Source organism: Carex rostrata, chromosome 14, assembly GCF_964058835.1.
Source record: "Carex rostrata chromosome 14, lpCarRost1.2, whole genome shotgun sequence".
NCBI classification, from domain to species: domain Eukaryota; kingdom Viridiplantae; phylum Streptophyta; class Magnoliopsida; order Poales; family Cyperaceae; genus Carex; species Carex rostrata.
This window is the reverse complement of record NC_135931.1, coordinates 9,396,214-9,422,439: the sequence shown is the minus strand read 5'-3', so window position 1 is coordinate 9,422,439 and position 26,226 is coordinate 9,396,214. Positions and strand designations below refer to the sequence as shown.

The following is a 26,226-nucleotide window of genomic DNA, read 5'->3' as shown; positions in this document are numbered from 1 at the left end:
TTATCACATGCTGTTTATATCACCTAGCAAAAACATAGCAGCCCAGCCTTGATTCAGTCAAGTATTTTGGAAGTCCAATTATACTGAACTCTTTGAAAATTACAAATTTCAGAATACTAAGACGAAGATTTTCTTTTTTCCTGAAAATCTTTAGTTAGCTTGTAAAAAAAGACGCCCAATAGAAATCCATCCAACAAACAATCTAGCCTCAGTAAATCTATAAAATCACAAATGAAAGAATATAGCAGTGCCAGATCTTATAATATGCATACACATGCAATTATACATGCAATGACAAATAGAGCTAGATGTGAAATTTAAGATATGAAAAATAAAATGCAATTACATAATAATCCAAAGGATCATACATATATCACAAAAGTTTAGGAAAGAGAATAATTATACACAAAAGCGTAGTTCATTCAAACGCTTAACCAAATCATAAGCGGTACAAAACACTAACTAGTAGTTTAAAATTAGTTTTGTACCTAGTAGTTTAAAATTAAAAACACATCAACGCCTAAATTTCCTACAGCTACACACTAATCACATCAACACCTCTTGTCAATTCCTCGACATTTGTTCTTTTACCCTGTTCGGCAGGTTCCTTGTTAGCAACAGAACAAGTCGACGCCACGCTCACACATTTCTCAAAGCAGAAGCAGCTAACAAGGTGGTCATTCGTCAGACCAGTGACCTGCATGAAGGTGTAGATAACAGTGGGGCCCACACACCTAAGGCCTCTGCGTACCATATCCTTGCTAATTGTTTCGGATTTTGAGGTCTTTATGGGCACCTGACGTGGGTACCTGAATCGGCTGACAATCGACTTGTGGTTCACAAAGCCCCATATGTACCGATCGAATGATCCAAACTCATTTTTTATCTGCATGACAAGAAATTGCAAATGGTACATGAAAATTAAACATCCTAAAATCATCTATTATCTGCACAACAAGAATGGCACATTAAAATTAAACTATCCAAACTCATCTATTATCTGCACAACAAGAAATTGCAAATGGTACATTAAATTTAAACAATCCAAACTCATCTATTATCTGCACAACAAGAATGGTACATTGAAATTAAACGATCCAAACTCATCTTTTATCTGCACAACAAGAAATTGCTAATGGCACATTAAAATTAAACATCCCAAACTCATCTATTATCTGCACAACAAGAATGGTACATTGAAATTAAATGATCCAAACTCATCTATTATCTGCACAACAAGAAATTGCTAATGGTACATTAAAATTAAACAATCGTGGCAGTCAGATCTGGTTCAGATTGGGATTGATACCAACAGATGCATGCTGGTTCTCTCTATTTTGTACTTTCATCTCTTGGGCAACAGGCTTCTTAGTTCCGGCTTTAGCAATATAAAACAACTACAATAATAACTTAGATAATAGATACTTTGTTATGAACTGATTCAGGGAGTGTACCTTTACTTACAAATATTTTAATTGAATTGTGTGGGACTATTAATAATGTTTGGATATTATAATACCTTGAACACAATAAGCACAAAATAATCCTACTGAGGTCAGTGCCAAATAATCAATACTTGCATGTATGGGTACAACAGACCGGCACTGAGGACTTTTACAAACCTTTAAAATTTGTTTTGAATTCTCAATGACCGCACGCAGCTTTGCTTCTGACAAGAGGGATCTGGCAGGGCTTCCAGGTGCTACTAGCTTTTTCTCATTTAATTTGGAAACTGAGACAGGGTCAAAATCCATGAACACTTCCCTACAATTAAATATTACATAATGTTAAGGTTTCAACAGTAATTCATTTTTTTTTTTTTTGCTTTTTAATTATGTTTTGTGAGTACCTGAATATGTGTCTTTTGCTAAGAATAACTAGCCAAGTCAGTTCAGCTAGAGCACCAGATAGTACCAACAGCTCAAATAATTTCCTAGAAGATATATACAAATGTTATTTATTAACAAAATTTAAATATTTATTTAAAATTTTAAATGTTTTATTTTGTGACATACCTATCATCATGGAGGGGTGCTCCCCATTCTTCATCATGGAAAGCGATATAACAGGGCTCTATTGCAAAGGAAAAAAAGAAAAGAAAAATAAGCTGAAGATAAGAACAAAATATACAGTTTAATTTTTGCCGTGGACACAATAAAAGGGTAGATATATAACTCAAAAATAAGATTATGAAAAAAGATAAAACAACTATTGTCGGCACCGAACCACGAGCCTAGCACAGATATTGTTGGCATCTCCTTTATACAGAGTTGTAAAGTGGCTCAACTACCCTTTAAGTACTTAGGTGTGCCTTTGAGTGATAAGAAACTGACAGTGGCAGATTGGGGATATATCATTGATAAGATTTCTAAAAAATTGCAAGGGTGGATTGGTAATTTGTTGTCCATAGGGGGGAGGCTGACATTTCTGAACTCAGTATTGACAGCTATGCCCCTTTATGTGCTGTCTCTTTATAAGATGCCTGCTAAGGTAATTAAGCAAATTGATCAAGTTAAATGCAGATTTTTGTGGCAAGGTAATTACTGAATTGGACCAATGTCTGTTATCCAAAAGCTTTTGCGGCGCTGGGAGTAGAAGATATTGCCATTATGAACAAGGCCTTACTTATGAAATGGTGGTGGAAGTGGAAGCACCCACACCACTCAGGTTTGTGGAAACAAGTGATTCAATTAAAATATAGGGAAAATTTCCTGTGTGCCCATTCAAAATTTGAAAATAGCCAATATCCCCATAAATACATCATAATATCTAATATCCCCATACAAAATTGACTTTCTTTCTTCTATCCCCTTTTAACCATTTTATCTTTTATTTAATTAATTTAAAAATTGTATTGACCAATATATCCTCTTATTACAATGGAGTTGTCCATTAAATTTCTCACCATGATTAAATAAGAACTAAAACAGGAAATGCTTGTCTTCCTTCTTTCCTATGCCACAGACTCTTTAGCTACTCTGTCGATCGTGTCTATTTTGATTTTTAACAATAAAGGATCAATAATTCATTTCTTAATCTTTCAAATTCAAAATTAAATATTAGTGCATACGGCTGAAAGCTACAGCACAAATATGTAACAGAAAGGCAAATTGAAGGCATGAGCTTCGAAAAGTACTGCTCAACTTTCTGATCAATTGTTAACTGTCTCGAACCTGCTCTACCATTTGCAAAGATTGACAAATTGCTTAGTATGATTTGAGGTTGGCCGAATTCTGTCATGGGAATAAAGGATGGAGGACTATTGAAGTTAGGGGCTGCCTTGCATGATTTCGCTCAAAGTGGATCTGGTTACCAACTCATCTAATTCGTTGGAATACAACACAAAATCCAAATTGTCTGTATCTGTATCTTCACCACCCACCATGCTACTCTTCACGAGCTCGGTTATGAACAGTCATGCAAAGCTTCGAGCTCCTTAGACAAATCAGTCATGCCATTACATTCTTCAATGCCTCTTGAACCAAAATTGTGCTAGCACTGCTATCGAACTCAGTTGAAGAACTAAAGGTGCTACTTAAGGTAGCCTCATTGTTGCCACAGTTAGAGGATGTGTAAGATTAATCTGGAATCATAGATGGGTCTGCCGCATTAGAAAGAAGAAAGATGAACAGTTTTCTGTTTTTGCTCTTATTTAATTATTGTGAGCAATTTAATGGACACCTCCATTTTAATGAAAGGGTGTATTGGTTAATATAATTTTTAAATTAATTAAATAAAAGATAAAATGGTTGAAAGGGGATAAAAGAAAGAAAGTTAAGTTTGTATGGGGATATTGGATATTATGATGTATTCATGGAGATATTGGCTATTTCCAAATTTTGAACGGGCACACAGGAAATTTTCCCTAAAATATAATTCTCACACCCCTTTAACTCAAGTGTCACTTTTCTGGAGAGAGGTAGTTAAGTTGCAAACAAAAGGTCAACTGAGTTGCTCTTATCAACTTGGATGTGGAACTGATATCAAATTTTGGTTAGATGTTTGGCCTCTACGTGCTCTTTAGCTCCTGCTTTTCCTTATTTATATGATTTGTGCACTAATTCCTGTATTTCTACACAGGCTGTACTTGAATCACGAGGGACAATTATCAGATTTAAACAAACCTTACATGGTCAGATTTGAATGATATACATCACTATGCTATGACCTTGCCTTTGTCTCAAAGACAAGCTATGCTTATGGCAGTTAGTGCACTTTGCTGGTGCACTTGGAAGTGTAGAAATACACTATGCTTTGATGTGAAACCTTTTCCTTCTATTAGACATCTAGTTTTACTAACTTGCTCTTTGTTGGACTATTGGACAGGAAATAAGAGATGCAAAGTGAAGCAGCAGTTGGCAAAATGGGTTCCAGTTGATTTGAACATGATACCAATTCAGACCTTGTCGCCCAGCCAAGTGGGGTTGCTTACCAGTACCAGCAATACTGGTACCAGTGATGATAGATGGCTTTTAATTGCAGTAATGATGTTCCTGCTTTGTTTTTTCTATAAGAGCTGTGCTCCATGTGTTTCTTGTAACAAGTTGAAGAGGCATGCCTTTAAAACATTTCTGGTATTGGTATGCCTCAAAATATTGAGTGTTTTGCTTTACTGTTATACTCAGACTCCTATGTTTCAGAGCTGATGATTAATTCATTCTAAGGGGTTTAGGGGGAGAACTATTTTTCATTAGGAGCGGGCAAAAGGTGATTGCTGAGAACCCTAGCCCCCGTTCTCTATCTCTACCAGCCGCCCAAGGCAGAGAGGAGCCGCCTCACCATCGCCAACCCTGCTGCACCTCCGTCACCGTCGCCGATCAACCCAGCCTCTGCCTAGGCCGCCGCTGGTCGGCCCAAGGCAGAGAGAGTCGGCGACGATAGCCCTAGCCGCTAGCTCTCTCGTCTCTTAACACCTTCCCGTCCTCTTCAACCATCGTCGGGAGTTTTAGGGAGAATTGGTGACAATAGCCCTAGCCGTCATTTCTCCCGTCTCCTAGCGCCTCCAACCCTCCCACCAACACCCTCACTACACAAAACCTTGATTTGGAAGGGGAGGCCGAGGCCGCGTTGGCCTCTCCCACCCTAGAACCTAGCGGAAAAAATGAAAAAAAAAGGATGCCTCATTTCCTCCGGTGATTGGCCAGTCGATGTTGAAAGTCACCAATGTCTACTTACTGATGGGGAGGGTTTATTTTATTTTCTTTTGTTATTTTAGTTGTTAGGTGTTGAGTTTAGATGTTGATGTTGATGTTGATGGAGTTAGATGTGGATGACGTTCTGGATGTAGAACGATTAATGTAATTTGTGTTTAATTAATGAAAATTATACTTGGCAGCCACTGCCAAGGTTTCAAAAAAAAAAAGGGGTTTAGGGGATTTTGAGTTTGATGCCAGGTCAATGGTGAACCTGTGTTCTGAAATTTTGATATTGGTTTGCTGATTCGGTCAGTTGGGTCACAGTGTCTAATTCATGATGCTGGGTGTGTGTGCTGAGACAATACTAGCATCACGGGTTTTTTTTACTTAGTTAGGGGTAGTGGTTTTTGTCTTGGTTGTTATGTTTGAATTTTGCATATTAGGATTTTGTAAGTTTTTCTTTTAATAAATGGAAGGGCATTAAACCTATTCCCCCCCCCCCCCCCCCCCCCACAAAAAAAAAAAAAAAAAAAAAACCTCCTTTATATGGAGAGAAGCAGGGTTCAGTTCCCGCAAAAGGCATCTAAATAGAAATGAATGCTGGGGTTTATTGGAGCCCTTAATTAAAAAAAATGCTATTGCTGGCACAGCTGCTTCAGGAATGGTGTCAACACGGTATAATTACTATAACATGGTATACAAATTCTAGGTTTTGATCATCACACCCACTGAAAAGACATCAGCAGTCTACTTTGCTCAAAACATTGACCAACTAACTCTAATTATATCAACCCAAAAGTGATAAAAAACAAAATTTTACCGGCATTTGCTGTGACCCAGCTGCAGCGCCGCTTTCCTTCAATAAAATCCTGAGATGCAGCAGAAACCATCTCTTTCTCTTCTTTCTCTGCCTTGCCTTCATTGCCCACCTCTTTCTTTGGACGGATCACCACAGTATGGCGGCTCCTACTGGTTGACGTACTAGATGGCCTGCTACAAGATGAATCACTAGACGCGTCCGACGAACAAGAGGCATCTAGAGAGAGGTTTCTATGGAGAGATGCTTCCTTCTTTTTGAGAATTGACCGAGGGTTTGAAATAGGAGAAGGAGATTTTGTAATGGTTGGTTCTTTAGACTTCACCATTTGAGGGTTTGAAGGTTTTGAAATGGGTTTTGAAGGGACTGGTTTAACAGGTCTTGTCTTGTTCCCCCCAGGCACAAGCACCGGTCTCGCCTCACTCTCCATGTCAGCCATTGAAGGCTCCAATTGAGTTAACTCAGCTCAAGTTACTGGGAAAATCCCTAATCTCAAAAGGATTCAAACTGCATTGTGAGGAATTAGGGAAAATAATTCAAATTTGCAGAGATAATAAGAGTTTGAAATTCAAAAGAACTGAATCGAGATAAAAATCGGCCGCTTTACCTGAATCAAAGGGATTTAGTTATTTCGAATATCCAGAGAGCTTAAAAATCTGAAATAGAGAAATGTAATAATGATAGTTTCAAAATTAGGAGGAACAAAGAAACAAAAGAGCAAACAAATATCTGAAATTTGAAAATGAAAAGAAGGCAGAGAAAGAATGCATCAAGTGAACTGACCATTCCAGCCTGTAGTCTAGGATAAATCGAAAACCTATATATAGGTATCTTCAGGGTTTTGAATTTACGGTTCCAATTCCTTCGACAGTCTTCGACTCTTCCAAAGATTAGTTAGGACCAGTTCAAACGAGCTGAAGAAAGTCTGAAAAGAGATTAATAAAAAACGCCAAAAAAGAAGAGGCAGGACCCATTTGTCAGTAGGTGCAATCACTGGGATGTGCATAGGATTCCTGTGGCGATGACGGACAAGTATCTTTCAGCCTTGAATCATTTACGAACTTATACTATAAAATGACGTGTCAGGTTATAAACAAAGTAAAATCCTGTTCTATTAGATTATTGGTTATTACTGACAGAAAAGTAAAAAGAGTAAAAGATTGTAAACTTCTGTTTGGAAGTTTATTTGCTTAACTGAAGCGCAAGGAGTGCAAGCTATAAAGTGGGTGGCCAGGTGGGCGTATTTAAATTTGGGAACCGGAAGGTGCCGGTGAATAATCTTTTCCGCTGGCTGTAGCCGGTAATACTCATGACTCGTGTCGTTTAACACTGAGAAGCGTAACGTAGCAGTCGGGATAGGGTAATAACGGCAAAGTAGGAGCCGAAATTTTTATTAATATTAAAAAAATAATAACAAATTTTAAATTTTACATCTTGTTTGACCATATTTTAAAAATATTAAAACCGTAATTTGTTTTTTCTGATTTTGTAAAATTGTGAATTTAATTTTGTTTTTTTACGGTTTTGTGTCTACTTTCTGTAAATTAAATTTAAATTTACGGTTTTAGTCTTTCTAAAACCGCAAATTAAATTCACAGTTTTACAAAACCAGGAAAAAAAATTACGATTCCAGTCTATAAAGCAACTGTTAGTGTCCTCTTTTCTTTTATAATATTTTAATAAAACATGTATAATATTATAATATTTAATATAAAGCAACTGTTAGAATTAATGTTGCAAGTTGAATTTCAAATATTTTTATATAAAGGGGAAATTGGTTTCATGCCACCTCAAAATGCTTAAATTAGAAAAATGCCACCCTAAACTTTCTGTTTTGATAAATACCACCCCAAATCACATTTATTAAGAAAAATGTCACAATACACAAATTATTATACATTTGTAATAAAAAATAAACAAAATATGTTGTATTTAAGTAGTATTTTCGTATATTCCAAAAATACCCTCAACCTAACCTTAATGAGTCCGATTATATACATTTGTTAATGGGTGCAATTTTCTCACGAAAAACTATTCTCTCTCGGCTAGGGGTGTAAACGAGCTGGGCCTTAACTCGGCTCGTTTATTTTGGCCCGAGCCTGGACCGAGCGAGCTGGACCTAGGTCATCCGAGCCAAAAACCCCTGGCTCGCTCGTGACAAGCCAGCCCGAGCTAGTCGCGAGCTAGCTCGCTAGGCTTTATTGGGCTGCTACTATACAAATTCAAAAATATAAAAATAAGAAAGCTCATTCAAAAAATTTAAGAAATCGTTCAGCAGGCACATCTTCAAGCAACTGAAGCCCATATCCTTTCTTCTCAGACCAAAAATACATCAATTTTGCATAATTGTGCCTTTGAAAATGGGATTGGACTTAAAATTATACGGGGCTAAACCCTAAATCCACTGTAGCTTAACGAGCCGAGCTGGCCAGGCCCGAGCTGACCCTTGGCTCAGCTCATTTATTTTGGCCCGAGCCTGAGCCGAGCTGGCTCGTTAACAGCTCGGTCCACTACCGAGCGAGCTAGAGGCGAGCCACGACCCGCGAGCTTTTTTGACAGCCCTACTCTCGGCTCGCCTCCTGCCTCTCCACCTGACCCCGATTGTCTCCTCCTTCGCGCCTCTCTCTCTCTCCAGCGCCTCCAGGCTTGCTCTCCAGCCTCCTCTCTCTAGCGCCTCCTTGTCCTGTATACTCCATTTTTTCTCTCTCTCGTTGTCTTTGATTTTGTAAATATTGCATGGTGTATCTTGTACTTTTGCTTTTAACCATCAATTGAAGTCAACTCTCTCGTAGACAATAGCATACCTGCTGAAATATTTCATACCAACAAATTGGAACCATTTTCTCTGAATTTTCAGTAGCTATACCAAATACATTAAAATAGTACAAATTGGGCATGCAAATTGGAAATGCAATTTCATAGTAACAATTTTGTACCATTTACTCTAGACAGTGCCATTTACTTCAATACTGAAATCATTTTACCATATAAACAGATGCAAATTGTGATTAGTAACTCAGATGTATATATTTGTTATTAACTTTTAATTATTTGTCTAGGTAACATGAGTGGCTAAAGGTGCTGATACAATACATGGAACTCAGATGTATCGAGACCTTGCAAGAGATGCCAAGCTTCGCTATTGTGAAAGTTGCCGATGCAACAAAAACTACGTGATAATATTTTACTGGCACAAATCAGAGAGAAGAGCATCCTTGAATGAGTATCACTGGATGATGAAATGGCTCATTGATCTTTTTTTTTTTTAAGTGTGTAGTTAAGGTTTTGATAGGGGTTCTTTTTGTGTTATAATGTAACACTTAATTTTACTCAAATTTATTTGAATTTGATTTAATCAATTTGATACTTGTGATGTATTGATGTGCATTAGACACTAAGACAGTTACTTCTTGAAATGTTGTTATTCAATGTTCTTTAGGAAATGATGTTATTCTCTTTTTGCTGGTACTTATTGATTGAGCTGTCATTGAGTTGGTACCTACATGCATGATATAAAAACCTGATGCTACAATTCATGCTTGGCACATTTCAATATTGTACTAAAAGAGATTATGACAAAATTTAATTTATCCAAAAACTAAAAATCAAATTTAATTTTTGCTGGTACTTATCTGTTCCAGGCATGTACCAGGTCTAAAATCAAATCAAAACTCAATAGCACCTTTATTAGTACCAGAAATCTCAGAAAAATAGGAAAACACAAATTAAATTGCCAAAAATAGCTATACTGTGAATTAAGTCATGCAATTTTGCAGTTATGTAGAGCATAACTTGTTAAACATCTCCATATAAATTTTTCCATTTTTGGCCCAGTAGAATAATTTTGGTGAATTTTACAATCTCACCAATTGAAAACTCTAAAACTGTCAAACCAGTCAACACTGACTCAGAAACTGTCTCTCGCTAAACTAAGCATTGAAAATAATTCTCATGTGCGAAAATTCTGAATGTCTAAGTCCAAAATGTTAAAGTTATATATTTCGGAAGTTATATAGCATAGCTGTTTTTCTCGGAGCTTTGACAGGGAGGAGCGAAGGAAGGACTCGGCTTGGATCGGATTAGATCGACTCATTAGGAAAACCATGAATTATTGGTGCGAGAAAGAAAAGTGGGAGATGGGAAGACGGAGAATAATGAACCGGGTTTCATTAGAGTTTAATGAACGATCCGTTAGAAGAGAAAAAAAAAAATTTGAAGATCAAGGCTATTTTGATCATTTCATGTATACTGTAATTTGTTAAGTTAAAATTATACATTAATATGATATTTGTGACATTTTTCTTAATAAATGTGATTTAGGGTGGCATTTAGCAAAATAGAAAGTTTGGGATGACATTTTTCTAATTTAAGCATTTTGAGGTGGCATAGAACCAATTTCCCCTTATATAAATTGATTGAGTATTTTAATATTCTATAAATATAACATATTTTATACGGAATGTGTGTATTATTTTAATAGAAGAAAACAAAAAGGTCAAATGCAATTTGAGTTAAAGAGTAGAATCGTCCATTTATTTATAGTATTTTAACTGCAAATATTTTTCAAAACTCTAGTTTTATTATGTAGTTTTGGAGAGGCTAAAATTTTAGATTTTATTTGCGAAAAGTCGTCCAAAACTGTAAATTTTATTTGCGGTTTGAATATTTTTTAAAATTTTGTTAAACAAAGTGTACAATTTGATTTTTTTTTCTTAGACATTAATAAAAAAAATTGGAAGTAGGAGGCTCGGTGCAGCACCCCACGGAGAATTTTTCAGTGTCAAGTTCAGTCTTATATTAAGCATTTAATGTATTATTTTTATAAAAAATTAATAGTTAAATTTAACAAAAAAAATTCACATATATGAATTAAAAATATACTTATGTCTGAATTTTTAATGTTAAATTAGCTACCGTAAATAAAAAAAATATCGTGTAAACACTTAATTATTGCTTTTAACAATTATCTATTTCTTTTTAACACATAGTAATATTTTCAAGATGTAGCTTTTGATTGTATCTACGGGCTTTGAATCCCCAAAAAAAAATTGTATGAAAATGCAGTATTGACAAGTCGTGTAATCTCCATACCGCCACCATTCACCGGATACGTCATGAGAAGATTAACCATAAGTGTTAAAGAAAATTATTAAATGTCAAAAGACACTGGTTTAATGTTCAAAAAATATTTTTATCATAAGTAATCGATTTAATATTAAAAGTACACAGGTTGTACGTGTATTGTTAACACATATATGTTTAAAAATAACTAATTATTATTAAAATCAACTAAGTGTCCACAAAACAATATCTCTATTAGGTGAATCGACTACTAAATAATACATCAGAAAAAAAAATATAAAAAAATATATATTTTATCTGATGAACTGCTTTTATGATTCTTTTTTCTTATAGGACTAGGAGCATTGCACAAAGTGTGTTTTGATTGGCAACAAGAGATTAAGAGCTTAAGGAGCGCTAAGGAATTAATATTCGGTTATCTTAATCCGTAAGTGAAAGATAAAGAAGCTAGAGGAAGGGATAGAGGTGTCTTAAGATTCGGATAAAAGAAGGCTAAAAGAGGTGATCTTAATCCGCGCTAAGGAGCCGGTGTTCAACAGGATTAAGCGACTAAGAAAGTTAAAGAAAATGAATTAAGTCTTAAGGAGGTTTAATCCTTTATTGTTGAACGGCCCAATTTTTTTTGAAGAAAAGTGGTATATACCACCGATTTTATTTGAAATCAAAGCATATCTGATTTAGTACCAAATTGGTACCAAAATCAAATATTACAAGTCCATACAGCTATAAAAACAAAGTAAAAACAAAAGAAGAACAAGTTCACAGAAACAAGCTCACAACTAAGAAAAGTAAAACATAAGAAACTACTAAAAACATTGAAAGTATATAAAGCTAAGGACTATATATCCAATAAATCTTCATCACTCTCCTCTTCTCTAGACATTGGAGATGGAGGGTTGCCAGCTCCAAAAACCTGCATATCTTCTGAACTGTCCACTTGGGAAATTGACATTAGAAGGTCCACTACTTGAGCCAATTCTGGACTTCTTACCTCTTCCTCTTGTATTTGATATGGGAGATCCTTAACATCAGAAGGGAGCATTAGACTCAATTTGAAAAATAAATCATCTAATCGGGATTGACACCAAAAGCTAGCTAATGAAATAATTTTTGTTCCAATAGATTTAATCGGTAGAGGGTTAGCATCATTAAAACAAATTCTATTTCTTTCCAGCCAAATAGTCCATAAAATGGATCCTCTAAGTAGCTCAACCAATAACCTGTTAGTGTAATAATCTAGAAGTCAATAATACGATAATTTATCATAAAGCTTTGTTCATGAATTGGATGATTAATATCATTTTGTTGCCTTGAGTATTATTGAATTTATGGATCATTTCGAGTTCATGACTGAAATTGTGAAACTCCATAATATAGATAATATATACTCTTAAAAAGTCACTGACCAAGGTAATTAGCAGGAACACTAATTACCGCGATAAGGTTAGTATGTGGATTAAAAGATGGTTAAGTTTTACAAACCACCTGACACGAGATGTCATTTTAATCACATAGATACATGTTCTAGGAACATGGTATTTGACAGACCCCGAATGAAACATTAAATAGAATTGTGTTCGTGTCATTTATGTTTTCATTCAGTGTCAAGTTCTACAGTATGAGGTATTCATCTTTCCTACTAAGAAATGTATATGTGTGATTGTTATCAAACACTGTCGGTAAAATGCAGTTATAACGGTAGCTCTTCGGTATACATGACTTAGCTGAGGTAGTGATGGTTTACCAAGAATACTATTTGTCCCTCGTATCTCTATATGAGCTATAGCATCACTGAGCCCCTTGATAGAGTAGGATTATCTGCTAGCGGTATAATTACAAGAGTAATTATATTTGATAATCTGCTCAAGATCAAGAAAAGATTCAGTTAGCAAGGATGACACACATTTACCTTGAAACTAATCTGATAGCTATGAGACAGAAGAACAGACACAAGTAAATTGTTTACTGGATCGTGATATTGTACTGTACAGCATCATCTGTGTAATTGGATGGTCATGATGTGTTGCCAGATGCCGCTCATGATTCTAGAAGTTAAAACAGTTTTAACTCTGTTTACCAACATAACACAGATCCTATTGGGTCACACCATATAGGAGTTAATCGGAGAATCCTATTATGATTGATTATAAATTGGTTATGATCAATAGTAAGATGGTTATAATTAATTATACGTGTTATAATTAAATTATAAATGTTATGTAAAAATAACAAGCAAAAACATTGGTTAATTTATAAACGTGTGTGACACGTTGTATAAAAGTTAACCGGTTAATTTATAAATGTGCAGGACACATTGTATAAATTACCGAAACAACAACCGCAAGAAAAATATATATAATTGTTCAGAATAATTATACGAACATTATTTGTGTTCGGGCCGAGGGCATTCGGGTCTTTTCAGATTCGTCCTTATCCACATGACATGTCATCGATCCTATCCAGATGACACGTCATCGATACCGAAACAAACAACCGCAGAAAAATATATATAATTGTTCAGAATAATTATACGAATATTATTTGTATTCGGGCCGAGGGCATTCGGGTCTTTTCAGATTCGTGCTTATCCGCATGACATGTCATCGATCCTATCCAGATGACACGTCATCGATCTTATCCACATGACATGTCATCCTTATCCATTCAATGGCATATCTTGTAAATAGGCCGAACTTGGAGGGCATTTTGTGTTAGTTTGTAATAATCTAGAAGTCAATAATACGATAATTTATCATAAAGCTTTGTTCATGAATTGGATGATTAATATCATTTTGTTGCCTTGAGTATTATTGAATTTATGGATCATTTCGAGTTCATGACTGAAATTGTGAAACTCCATAATATAGATGATATATACTCTTAATCTTAAAATGTCACTAACCAAGGTAATTAGCAGGAACACTAATTACCACTATAAGGTTAGTATGTGGATTGAAAGATGGTTAAGTTTTGCAAACTATTTGACACGAGATGTCATTTTAATCACATAGATACATGTTCTAGGAACATGGTATTTGACAGACCCCGAATGAAAACATTAAATAGAATTGTGTTCGTGTCATTTATGTTTTTCATTCAGTGTCACGTTCTAAAGTATGAGGTATTTATCGTTCCCACTAAGAAATATATATGTGTGAGTGTTATCTAACACTGTCCGTAAAAAGCAGTCATAACGGTAGCATTTCGATATATATAGCTTAGCTGAGGAAGTGATAGTCTGCCAAGAATACTACTTGTCCCTCGTATCTCTATACGAGTTATAGCATCACTGGGCCCCTTGATAGAGTAAGATTATCAGCGCGCGGTATGATTACAAGAGTAATCATATTTGATAATATGCTCAAGATCAAGAAAAGATTCAGTTAGCAAGGATGACACACATCTACCTTGAAACTTATCTGATAGCTATGAGACAGAGGAACATACACAAGTAAATTGTTTACTGGATCGTGATATTGTACAGTACAGCATCATCTGTGTAATTGGATGGTCATGATGTGTTGCCAGACGCCACCCATGATTATAGAAGTTAAAACGGTTTTAACTCTATTTACCAACATAACACAGATCCTATTGGGTCACACCATATAGGAGTTAATCGGAGAATCTTATTTTGATTGATTATAAATTGGTTATGATCAATGATAAGATGGTTATAATTAATTATACGTGTTATAATTAAATTATAAATGTTATGTAAAAATAACAAGCAAAAACATTGGTTAATTTATAAACGTGTGCGACACGTTATATAAAAGTTGATCGGTTAATTTATAAATGTGCAGGACACATTGTATAAATTATCGAAACAACAACCGCAAGAAAAATATATATAATTATTCAGAATAATTATACGAATATTATTTGTGTTCGGGCCGAGGGCATTCGAGTCTTTTCAGATTCGACCTTATCCGCATGACACGTCATCGATCCTATCCAGATGACATGTCATCGATACCGAAACAAATAACCGAAAGAAAAATATATATATAATTGTTTAGAATAATTATACGAATATTATTTGTGTTCGGGCCGAGGGCATTCGGGTCTTTTCAGATTCGAGCTTATCCGCATGACACGTCATTGATCCTATCCAGATGACATGTCATCAATCCTATCCACAAGGGCAAAATGGTCATTTCACACCTATGCCACCTTGCATGTGTAGAAGCATGGAGAAGGATGTGGAAGGGTGTGGAAGGGGTATTTTGGTCATTTCACATATAAAAAGGATGAGGTGTCAATGGCATGTCTTGTAAATAAGCCGAACTTGGAGGGCATTTTGGTCTTTTGCAACCAACTCTAAACACTATAAATAGGGGTGGAGGGGTAGAGAGAGAAAGATATATTCACATATATACATATGCACATTCACATGTATCTTTTCGTGCAGAAACGAATCGGTATTTTCTCTCTTTCTCGGTTTCTCTCCCAAATAGTGTTTCGGTTGAGAAAAGAAAGTTATACGTAGTTGACGTATAATCTTGCGGGTTGTTGTGGAGAATATTTACGGGTTGATGAATAGTGTTTTACCGAATTTCGCGGTATGTCAGTTTTGCATATTGATGAAACTGAGCAACCGAAAATTCGTGTTTACGGGTTTTCATCTTATTCCCGTGAATAGTGTTTTTGCATAATTCCGCGGTTTACGGTATTTCTGACCGAAGAAATAAACCGCTCTCCGGTTAGTCCTGGTGGATAACCGATAGAGGTATCACACGTGTGATACTCCGAGTCGACTCCTTCCCTGGTGAGGCTCTACTCGCTCGGTCTGCATTCCAACTGTGATTTGGAAACAAGGTATAAATATGTTATATTAATCTATTTAATTTGTAAGTAGATTAAAGTTTTAGAAATCAATCATGGAGTAGATCTGTAAAAAGGATTAAAAGGGTCCTTGCAATGAAAGACTTCAGAAGGAACTCTGCTTTGGTCTTTCCGGCATATCCCTTTTAATTCACGGCTTGAGTTAGAAGTAAAAATTTTTGTTTTACGTTCTTTCCGCAGCTTAAGCCTAAAAGAGTTTTGGTTACCGCGAAACCCCAAAAGTGGTATCCGAAAACCCTACAGTGGTATCAGAGCACAAGGCTCTCCCGCTGATTGATTTTCTAAAAGTTATAACTTATGCAAATTAGGTGCATATACCGCATATCAGTTTAATTCTTACATTTGCAGCTTAAGTCCAAAACCGATTAGAAATGAGATTTTCTTGGATCGGTTCTACCGACTAAGAAAGTTAAATTAGATTTAAGCTTTCTTAATGCTTTCTTATGAAATGTAAACTTTTACATTTCTTGGATCGGTTTTCCGACCAAGAAAGATAAAATAGGATTTTATGCTTTCTTTATGTTTTCATTTTCAAAACTTTCAACTGCGTTTGAGTATATCTAAGAATGTGATGAAGCAATAAAGTACCCAAGTAAGAACTGCTAATCTCCACCCGTAAACGACAAGGTTAATGACAAGAAAAGTCTCGACTTTTCGTCTAACCCTCGTTTACGTGTCCTGATAGCTGGCCCAAAGGGGACTTTGTCACGTTACCAAATTACTCTATGCTTTTGAAATGGCAAAATTTAGTGTAAGTTTTTGCCTTTTCGAAAACCTTCGGATAAGTAAAGTTCATCGAAGAATGTGATGAAGCAATAAAGTACCTGAGTAAGAGCTGTCATTTCCACACAAGAAAGAGATGGTTCTGTCTAGGAAAGATTGAGTCTAAGCGGTCCTCGTGACCCCAATCTTTCCTGGGAGCCCCTTTCACGTGTCCTAATGGCTGGCCCAAAAGGAACTTTGTCACGTTACCAAATTGCTTTATAGACCGAAAAGAATATCTGATTTTAAAACATATAAATTGTTTATGTGCTTTAAATGGTATAAATAAGAACTGAGCATAGCTGCAAAATAAAGAATTGGTAACTGATAGATTATATACCCGACTTGGTCCCGTATATAAGTAAATTAGATTTACAGCTTAGAGTAAATTAGATTTACTGCTTTAAAACTGAAAGAAATATACCTGACTTGCTCCCGTATATAAGTAAATTAGATTTACTGCTTTGATATGAATTGAATAAATTAGATTTATTCCTTTCAAAGGAACAGTGAAAGAATGTGATGTCAAAGAAAGATTTGTGAAGGAACTCACCGTTGTCTTTCTGGCAGACGACTTTCACGTGTCCAAAGTCAGTTACAAGAACTGACTGCTTAACAAAGCTAAGCGTATCAAAGAGGTACTAATAAGAACATAAACTAATGGAGATCACATTTCGTATTCAAGACTTCCTTTCCACGACTGCTTAATGAAGCATATGAAAGAGGTCGTTATAAAGATACGAATAGAATCACATTTAGTCATTCTTACATATGCTGAGAGAAGAAAGTAATGGGGATCATATTCGATATTTTAGACTTCCTTTCCACGACTGCTTAATGAAGCATATGAAAGAGGTCGCTATAAAGATACGAATAGAACCACATTAATCGTTCTTTCTAACATAAGATAAGAAAGGAAATGGAGATCACATTTCGTATTCAAGACTTCCTTTCCACGACTGCTTAATGAAGCATATGAAAGAGGTCGCTATAAAGATACGAATATAATCACATTAGTTGTTCTTTCTGACATACCCCTTTGAAGATTGCTGGCACTGTTAAGCATAAACACCAACCCATTAATTATTAAGTAGTATGCCCTTCCTACTCTATCCTCCTCACACTAATGTTCATTGGTTGATGATTGAAACCTACTCAGTAGTCATCGCCTTTTACCTTTGGTGGTCGAGGGTTATGTGAGACATAACAAAACAAAGTAGAGTGAGGTTACTTACCGATGATTTCTAAAAGAGTTTTAGGCTCGGGGCAAAGTCTTCGTTAAATACACGTGATGTTTTAACGAAACTAAGAATCACAAAGAGTTGTGATTAGCATGTTTGCTTACCTAAGATAACTGATAGCCATGATATGCATACACTGCCTTGGTTATTGGTGAAAACATGGATCTTGGTCCTACTGCAAACGGGAATAGAACAAATTTGCAGTGGGAGTTTTATTCATTGAATAAAACATTACATGAACAAAGCTAAAATCTTTACTTTAAACGTTGTAGAAATATGGCTAAAGAAATGTCTTTCTCTTTACGCTCCTTACTCGAAAAAGGTAGACATGCGTGAGAAAAATGAAAATATCCTAAATACACCGGTCCCTGCTGAGATAGTAGAGAGCAGCTCTGTCAGTACTCACACGCTTCGTATGACAAGCGATGATGAGAAACTGGAGAAGCTTAACTGTCCGTGGAGCCACGAGTTGGCCACGGAAGTTATCCTGAACTCATTTCCTCCCAGCTATTCGGAGTTCATTGTGAACTCCCATAAGCAAGAGTTGGATAAGAGCTTGCAGGAGCTCCAAGGGATGCTGAGGATCACTGATAAAGACATTGAGAATAGCTCTCATGTCCTCATGATCCAAGAAGGTGGGAGGAAGATCAAGAAATCAAAAAGGAAAAACGGCGATTAAGTACAAAGGCAAAGGGAAGTTGGTTCCGGGAACGAACTCTCCCAAGATAAATGTTTCTGCTAACTCTGACTGCTATTTTAGCAATAGCAAATGTCACTGGAAGAGAAACTGCCCGGAGTATCTTGGAGATATGAAGTTTGAGAATGTCTCAAAAGTCTCAGTCTCAAGTATTTATGTTATTGAAATTAATGTTGCGACCTCTCTTGATGATTGGGTACTGGATACCGGATCATGTGCTCATATTTGCACGAATATGCACGCACTAAGAGGAAGTTACGCAATAAGGAAGTACAACTCCGAGTTGGAAACGGAGCACATGTTGCAGCCGTTACAGTCGGTAGGATAGAATTGCACTTGCCTAGCGGGTTTATTCTGGAACTAGAAAATGTCTATTTTGTTCCTGCCATTTCTAGAAATATCATATCAATCTCGTGTTAAGAGATGAATGGTTTCTCGTTTGTTATAAAGGACAATAGATGTTCTATTTATAAAAATGAGACATATTATGGATCATCTTACTTGTTAAATGGTCTTTATATGCTAGAAATGAAAAATCCCGTGTTTAACATCAATAACAAAAGACTCAAAACGTTTCATGAAAGTATTGACTTACATGAGACATAAGTCTGAATCCTTTGACGAGTTCAAGGAATTTAAGACTAAAGTAGAAAATCAACTGAACAAAAGTATTAAGGCATTACGGTAGGACCGTGGAGGCGAATGCTTGAGTTATGGTTTTCAAAACGTACTTAAAGGAATGTGAGATAGTCTCACAACTCACACCTCTAGGGACACCGCAATGTTACGGTGTTGCCAAGAAAATGAAACAAACCATGCTGGACATGATTCGTTCCATGATGAGTGACGCCACCCTTCCAAAATCATTTTGGAGACACGCACTAGATACTGCCGCACTAACGATAAATATGGTTCCATCCAAGTCAGTTGAAAAGACTCCATACGAGTTATGGTTTGGGAAATCCCAAATATGTCTTATCTTAAAAATAGGGTTGCGAAGTATTTGTCAAACACCTGATGTCTGACAAACTTGGTCCCAAATCTGACAAGTGCTTTTTCGTAGAGTATCCTAAGGAAACGAAAGGATATTACTTCTATTACCAGTCCGAGAATAAATTAGTTGTTGCTCGTCATGGTATACTTTTGGAGAACAAGTTTCTTGCAAAAGGAAGTAGTGGGAGTAATGTAATACTTGAAGAAATTCAAGATTTATCACACAATACAATATCTGAACTAGATCAGATTAACCCACCTCTTGATTTTTTGGCTGATGAGCATCTGGAAGTACCAAGTCCACAAGTAGTTGTGGATAAGGTTCTAGTCCTGAGCTCAAGTGCTTCAACGCAAGTTGAAGAAGAACTGGATCCGCAGACAATTGTGGATCAAGTTCGACAGCCTGAAGAACAAGTGCTACGTAGGTCAATGAGAACAGTCCATGCACCCGAGAGGTACTTAGGACTGCACGAGGTCTCAGTTTTTGACACTGAAGATCCTCTGACCTATGCGGAAGCAATAGAAAGGCCTAACTCTGATAAATGGCTGGAGGCCATGAGATCCGAAATACAGTCCATGTATGACAACACGGTTTGGAACCTAGTTGTACCACTTGATGGGGTGAAGCCCATAGCTAACAAGTGGGTTTTCAAAGGAAAACAGACATGGATGACAATATGACTATTTACAAAGCACGTCTAGTAGCGAAAAGGTTTCAAACAAATTCTGGGAATTGATGAAACTTTTTCCACCCGTGGCTATGTTTAAGTCAATTCGGATACTCCTAGCAATTGCCGCATTTCATGATGATGAAATATGGCAAATGGATGTCAAAACCGCATTCTTAAATGAAAATTTAAGAAGAGGATGTGTACATGACACAGCCTACGGGTTTTGAAGATCTAGAGAATGCTGGGAAGGTATGCAAGCTTCTTGAATCCATTTATGGATTGAAGCATGCATCACGGAGTTGGAATCTTCGATTTGGCGAAGAAGTCAAAAGCTTGACTTCGTCAGATGCGAAGAAGAATCTTATGTGTACAGAAAAGCTAGTGGGAGTGTCATCGCCTTTCTTAATCTTATATGTAGATAACATACTCTTAATAGGAAACGATATTCCTCTATTGCAATTAGCCAAGTCTTCATTAAAGAAAAGTTTTCTCTATGAAGGACTTGGGCGATGATGTCTATATACTAGGCATAAAGATCTACCGAGGTAGATCAAAGAGACTTATAGGATTAAGTCAAAGCACGTACATTGACAAAGTGCTGAATCGGTTCAGCATGCAGGATTCTAAGAGAGAATTCCTGCCAATGAATCATGGTGCACTGCTTAGCAAGACTCAGTGTCTTTCGACAACTGATGAGCAAAGCACTATGAGTAGAGTACCATACGCTTCGGCTATTGGCTCTATCATAAACGCCATGTTGTGCACTCGCCCTGATGACTCGTACGCTTTGAGTGTGACGAGTAGATATCAGGCTAGTCCAGGCATAAAGCACTGGAATGCTGTAAAGAATATCATTAAGTTCTTGAGGAGAACTAAGGATATGTTTCTTGTCTACAACGTTATCACCTAATACGAAAGATCGTAAACATCATAAGATGTCTATAATTAATTATAAAAGATATAATTAATATAAAGGTGATGTAAAGATAAGTAGAGTTGACACAGTCAGCAACACAGCTGATCCACTAACAAAATCTCTTCCTCAAGCCAAGCACTAGATGCTTAATGCTTCTATGAGTTTGGAACACATAAAAGATTGGCTGTGAAATTTTCTCAGGATCTACGAGATCTTAGAGAATATAGAGTTTTGTATATAAGTAGGGTCTATGATGATTGACTCCTAGCTTAAGTGGGAGATTGTTACTTTGTAATAATCTAGAAGTCAATAATACGATAATTTATCATAAAGCTTTGTTCATAAATTGGATGATTAATATCATTTTGTTGCCTTGAGTATTATTGAATTTATGGATCATTTCGAGTTCATGACTGAAATTGTGAAACTCCATAATATAGATGATATATACTCTTAATCTTAAAAGGTCACTAACCAAGGTAATTAGCAGGAACACTAATTACCACTATAAGGTTAGTATGTGGATTGAAAGATGGTTAAGTTTTGCAAACCATTTGACACGAGATGTCATTTTAATCACATAGATACATGTTCTAGGAACATGGTATTTGACAGACCCCGAATGAAAACATTAAATAGAATTGTGTTCGTGTCATTTATGTTTTTCATTCAGTGTCACGCTCTAAAGTATGAGGTATTTATCGTTCCCACTAAGAAATATATATGTGTGAGTGTTATCTAACACTGTCCGTAAAAAGCAGTCATAACGGTAGCATTTCGATATATATAGCTTAGCTGAGGAAGTGATAGTCTGCCAAGAATACTACTTGTCCCTCGTATCTCTATACGAGTTATAGCATCACTGGGCCCCTTGATAGAGTAAGATTATCAGCGCGCGGTATGATTACAAGAGTAATCATATTTGATAATATGCTCAAGATCAAGAAAAGATTCAGTTAGCAAGGATGACACACATCTACCTTGAAACTTATCTGATAGCTATGAGACAGAGGAACATACACAAGTAAATTGTTTACTGGATCGTGATATTGTACAGTACAGCATCATCTGTGTAATTGGATGGTCATGATGTGTTGCCAGACGCCACCCATGATTATAGAAGTTAAAACGGTTTTAACTCTATTTACCAACATAACACAGATCCTATTGGGTCACACCATATAGGAGTTAATCGGAGAATCTTATTTTGATTGATTATAAATTGGTTATGATCAATGATAAGATGGTTATAATTAATTATACGTGTTATAATTAAATTATAAATGTTATGTAAAAATAACAAGCAAAAACATTGGTTAATTTATAAACGTGTGCGACACGTTATATAAAAGTTGATCGGTTAATTTATAAATGTGCAGGACACATTGTATAAATTATCGAAACAACAACCGCAAGAAAAATATATATAATTATTCAGAATAATTATACGAATATTATTTGTGTTCGGGCCGAGGGCATTCGAGTCTTTTCAGATTCGACCTTATCCGCATGACACGTCATCGATCCTATCCAGATGACATGTCATCGATACCGAAACAAATAACCGAAAGAAAAATATATATATAATTGTTTAGAATAATTATACGAATATTATTTGTGTTCGGGCCGAGGGCATTCGGGTCTTTTCAGATTCGAGCTTATCCGCATGACACGTCATTGATCCTATCCAGATGACATGTCATCAATCCTATCCACAAGGGCAAAATGGTCATTTCACACCTATGCCACCTTGCATGTGTAGAAGCATGGAGAAGGATGTGGAAGGGTGTGGAAGGGGTATTTTGGTCATTTCACATATAAAAAGGATGAGGTGTCAATGGCATGTCTTGTAAATAGGCCGAACTTGGAGGGCATTTTGGTCTTTTGCAACCAACTCTAAACACTATAAATAGGGGTGGAGGGGTAGAGAGAGAAAGATATATTCACATATATACATATGCACATTCACATGTATCTTTTCGTGCAGAAACGAATCGATATTTTCTCTCTTTCTCGGTTTCTCTCCCAAATAGTGTTTCGGTTGAGAAAAGAAAGTTATACGTAGTTGACGTATAATCTTGCGGGTTGTTGTGGAGAATATTTACGGGTTGATGAATAGTGTTTTACCGAATTTCGCGGTATGTCAGTTTTGCATATTGATGAAACTGAGCAACCGAAAATTCGTGTTTACGGGTTTTCGTCTTATTCCCGTGAATAGTGTTTTTGCATAATTCCGCGGTTTACGGTATTTCTGGCAGAAGAAATAAACCGCTCTCCGGTTAGTCCTGGTGGATAACCGATAGAGGTATCACACGTGTGATACTCCGAGTCGACTCCTTCCCTGGTGAGGCTCTACTCGCTCGGTCTGCATTCCAACTGTGATTTGGAAACAAGGTATAAATATGTTATATTAATCTATTTAATTTGTAAGTAGATTAAAGTTTTAGAAATCAATCATGGAGTAGATCTGTAAAAAGGATTAAAAGGGTCCTTGCAATGAAAGACTTCAGAAGGAACTCTGCTTTGGTCTTTCCGGCATATCCCTTTTAATTCACGGCTTGAGTTAGAAGTAAAAATTTTTGTTTTACGTTCTTTCCGCAGCTTAAGCCTAAAAGGGTTTTGGTTACCGCGAAACCCCAAAAGTGGTATCCGAAAATCCTACATTTTGGTCTTTTGGCAACCGACCCTAAACCCTATAAATATGGGTGGAGGGGTAGAGAGAAATTTGTTAATTCACTCATACCGTTTCGTGTCGAAACTGATCGGTATTTTCTCTCTTTCTCGGTTTCTCTCCCAAATAGTGTTTCGGTTGAGAAAAGAAAGTTATACGTAGTTGACGTATAATCTTGCGAGTTGTTGTGAAGTATATTTACGGGATTGATGAATAGTGTTTTACCGAATTTCGCAGTATGTCAGTTTTGCATATTGATGAAACTGAGCAATCAAAAATTCGTGTTTACGGGTTTTCGTCTTTTTCCTGTGAATAGTGTTTTTGCAGAATTCCGCAGTTTACGGTATTTCTGGCAGAAGAAATAAACCGCTCTCCGGTTAGTCCTGGTGGATAACCGATTAAGGTATCACACGTGTGATACTCCGAGTCGATTCCTTCCCTGGTGAGGCTCTACTCGCTCGGTCTGCATTCCAACTGTGATTTGGAAACAAGGTATAAATATGCTATATTAATCTATTTAATTGGTAAGTAGATTAAAGTTTTAGAAATCAATCATGGAGTAGATCTGTAAAATGATTAAATTGGGTTTTGATGCCAAAGGAATACTGAAGGTGGACCACCTTGGAAAGTTTCCTGACATACCCCGTTTAATCCTGAGCTTAAGTTGGCCGTAGAAATTTTTGTTTTACGGTCATTCCGCAACTTAAGCCTAAACGGATTTTGGTTACAGCACCGTGAAACCCCAACATAACCTATCATTTAAAGGAATGTATGCATCTAATACCCATAAATCCTCTAAAGATGCACAAGTAAATGTATAGTTATTATGATCAGCAATTCAATTTCAAATTAATCTAATATAAGAACAATGTATAAAAAGGTGTTCAGTATCTTCAGGTTGACCACAAAAAACACAAGAAATATCACATTGCCAACCTTTATTAGCTAAATTAATTTTAGTAAGGATTTTATCCCGTCTAACTAACCATAAGAATATTTTTATTTTCAAAGGGATATGCGATTTCCAAATAGAATTGTACTCCTTGTTAGGAATATCTTCATATTCAAGCCATTGATAAAAAAAATGTACAGTAAAATTATCATCCTTGGACCATCCTTCGAACGGCCCAATTTAATTAACATTTTTTATCAGACGGATGGTAAAATATGAGTCTAATTCCTCCGATGGAAATCAAATAATATGTAAATTGGAAAGTAAGCATATTACGTGTTACGATAATTTGTAATCAATATAGACTAAAATTTTCAATTTGCAAAAGAACTCTTCTGCATACAAGTACACAAAAAATTGTCACTTTGTGGGTCGCAACAATAAAAACTGTGATCGAAATATGAAAACTTGTTTCTTAACAAAAAAACTTTTTGTTTTTGTCTCGGCGATAATTATTTTTTGTTATCTAGTGTCAACGGACTTGTCGCGCAATATATAAATAAATTAGAATTGGGATCCGCATTTTATGACAAATTTCTTTAGAATCCGAATCTTGTAGTTTATTACGGGGAATATACTGTTTATCAAGTAAACATTGTAATTTACTTGTGTGAATACATAATACTTACAGCTTTTCGGATATACTGTACTCTTGCTAGCAACTAGCAAGCTTTAAAAAAAAAAAAAAAACTTTTCGGATATACAAAATTTTATGAAAATCAAAATTTTGTTGACCTCCCATAAATATAAAGTCAGCAATTTTCTATCAACACCAAACGCAAAAGTAAAAATGTTATGCGTTTTAATATAAGCAACTCATAACAATAAAAAACGCATGCAAATATTTTGTTTTTACAACTGCATCAATAGCAGTAACTAGGGGTGTTCATTGGATCGGTTTATTCGGTTTTGAACCGAACCGAATTAGTTCGGTTCAAACAGTTCGGTTTTTTTGGTTTAATGGTTCAGTTCGGTTTTTTTTCTAAAACCGAATTATAACTTCGGTTCGGTTTGGTTTACAAAATTTCAAAACCGAAATAACCGAACCGACCGAACGTTTATATATTATAAATTTGATCCGGACTGCTTCGGTTAATTTCTTAATACTCCGATTTATTTCTTAGTCAATTGCTCTAAATACTTCGGTTTATTTCTTAATATCTTAATTTATTTCTTAATACCCCGGTTTGTTTCTTAATATACTTCGGTTTATTATAAATCAATTGTTTTAAATAAACAAATTAATATATTTCAGTTTGAACCAAACAAACCGAACAAACCGAAATAAAACTTTGGTTCGGTTCGGTTTAGTTGCAATGCTAATTCGGTTTGGTTCAGTTATATTTTTAAAACCGAATTATAACTTTAGTTTACCTAGTTAGTTTACAAGTTAGAATATTTTTCTTATACAAATTATATATTTTCATTTTTTAATAAATGA

At 35.8% G+C, this 26,226-nt stretch overlaps 1 protein-coding gene across 2 annotated transcripts; it reads right to left on the bottom strand.

Annotated features, from left to right (window-relative positions):
• Positions 1-414: 414 nt before the first annotated feature.
• On the bottom strand, positions 415-6,965 carry LOC144565801 (uncharacterized). 2 transcript variants are annotated; one of them, XM_078315638.1, is made up of 7 exons: positions 6,736-6,965; positions 6,560-6,608; positions 5,956-6,459; positions 2,016-2,073; positions 1,850-1,933; positions 1,623-1,764; positions 415-886 (listed from the first exon to the last, which is right to left on the bottom strand). In XM_078315638.1, exons 3-7 carry the CDS (start codon positions 6,389-6,391, stop codon positions 536-538), a joined length of 1,071 nt encoding a protein of 356 aa, XP_078171764.1. In that variant the 5' UTR covers positions 6,392-6,459; positions 6,560-6,608; positions 6,736-6,965; the 3' UTR covers positions 415-535. The 2 variants fall into 2 exon arrangements, with proteins under 2 accessions (XP_078171764.1, XP_078171763.1); XM_078315637.1 differs by having other exon boundaries at positions 5,956-6,438.
• Between the last annotated feature and the right edge of the window lie 19,261 nt (positions 6,966-26,226).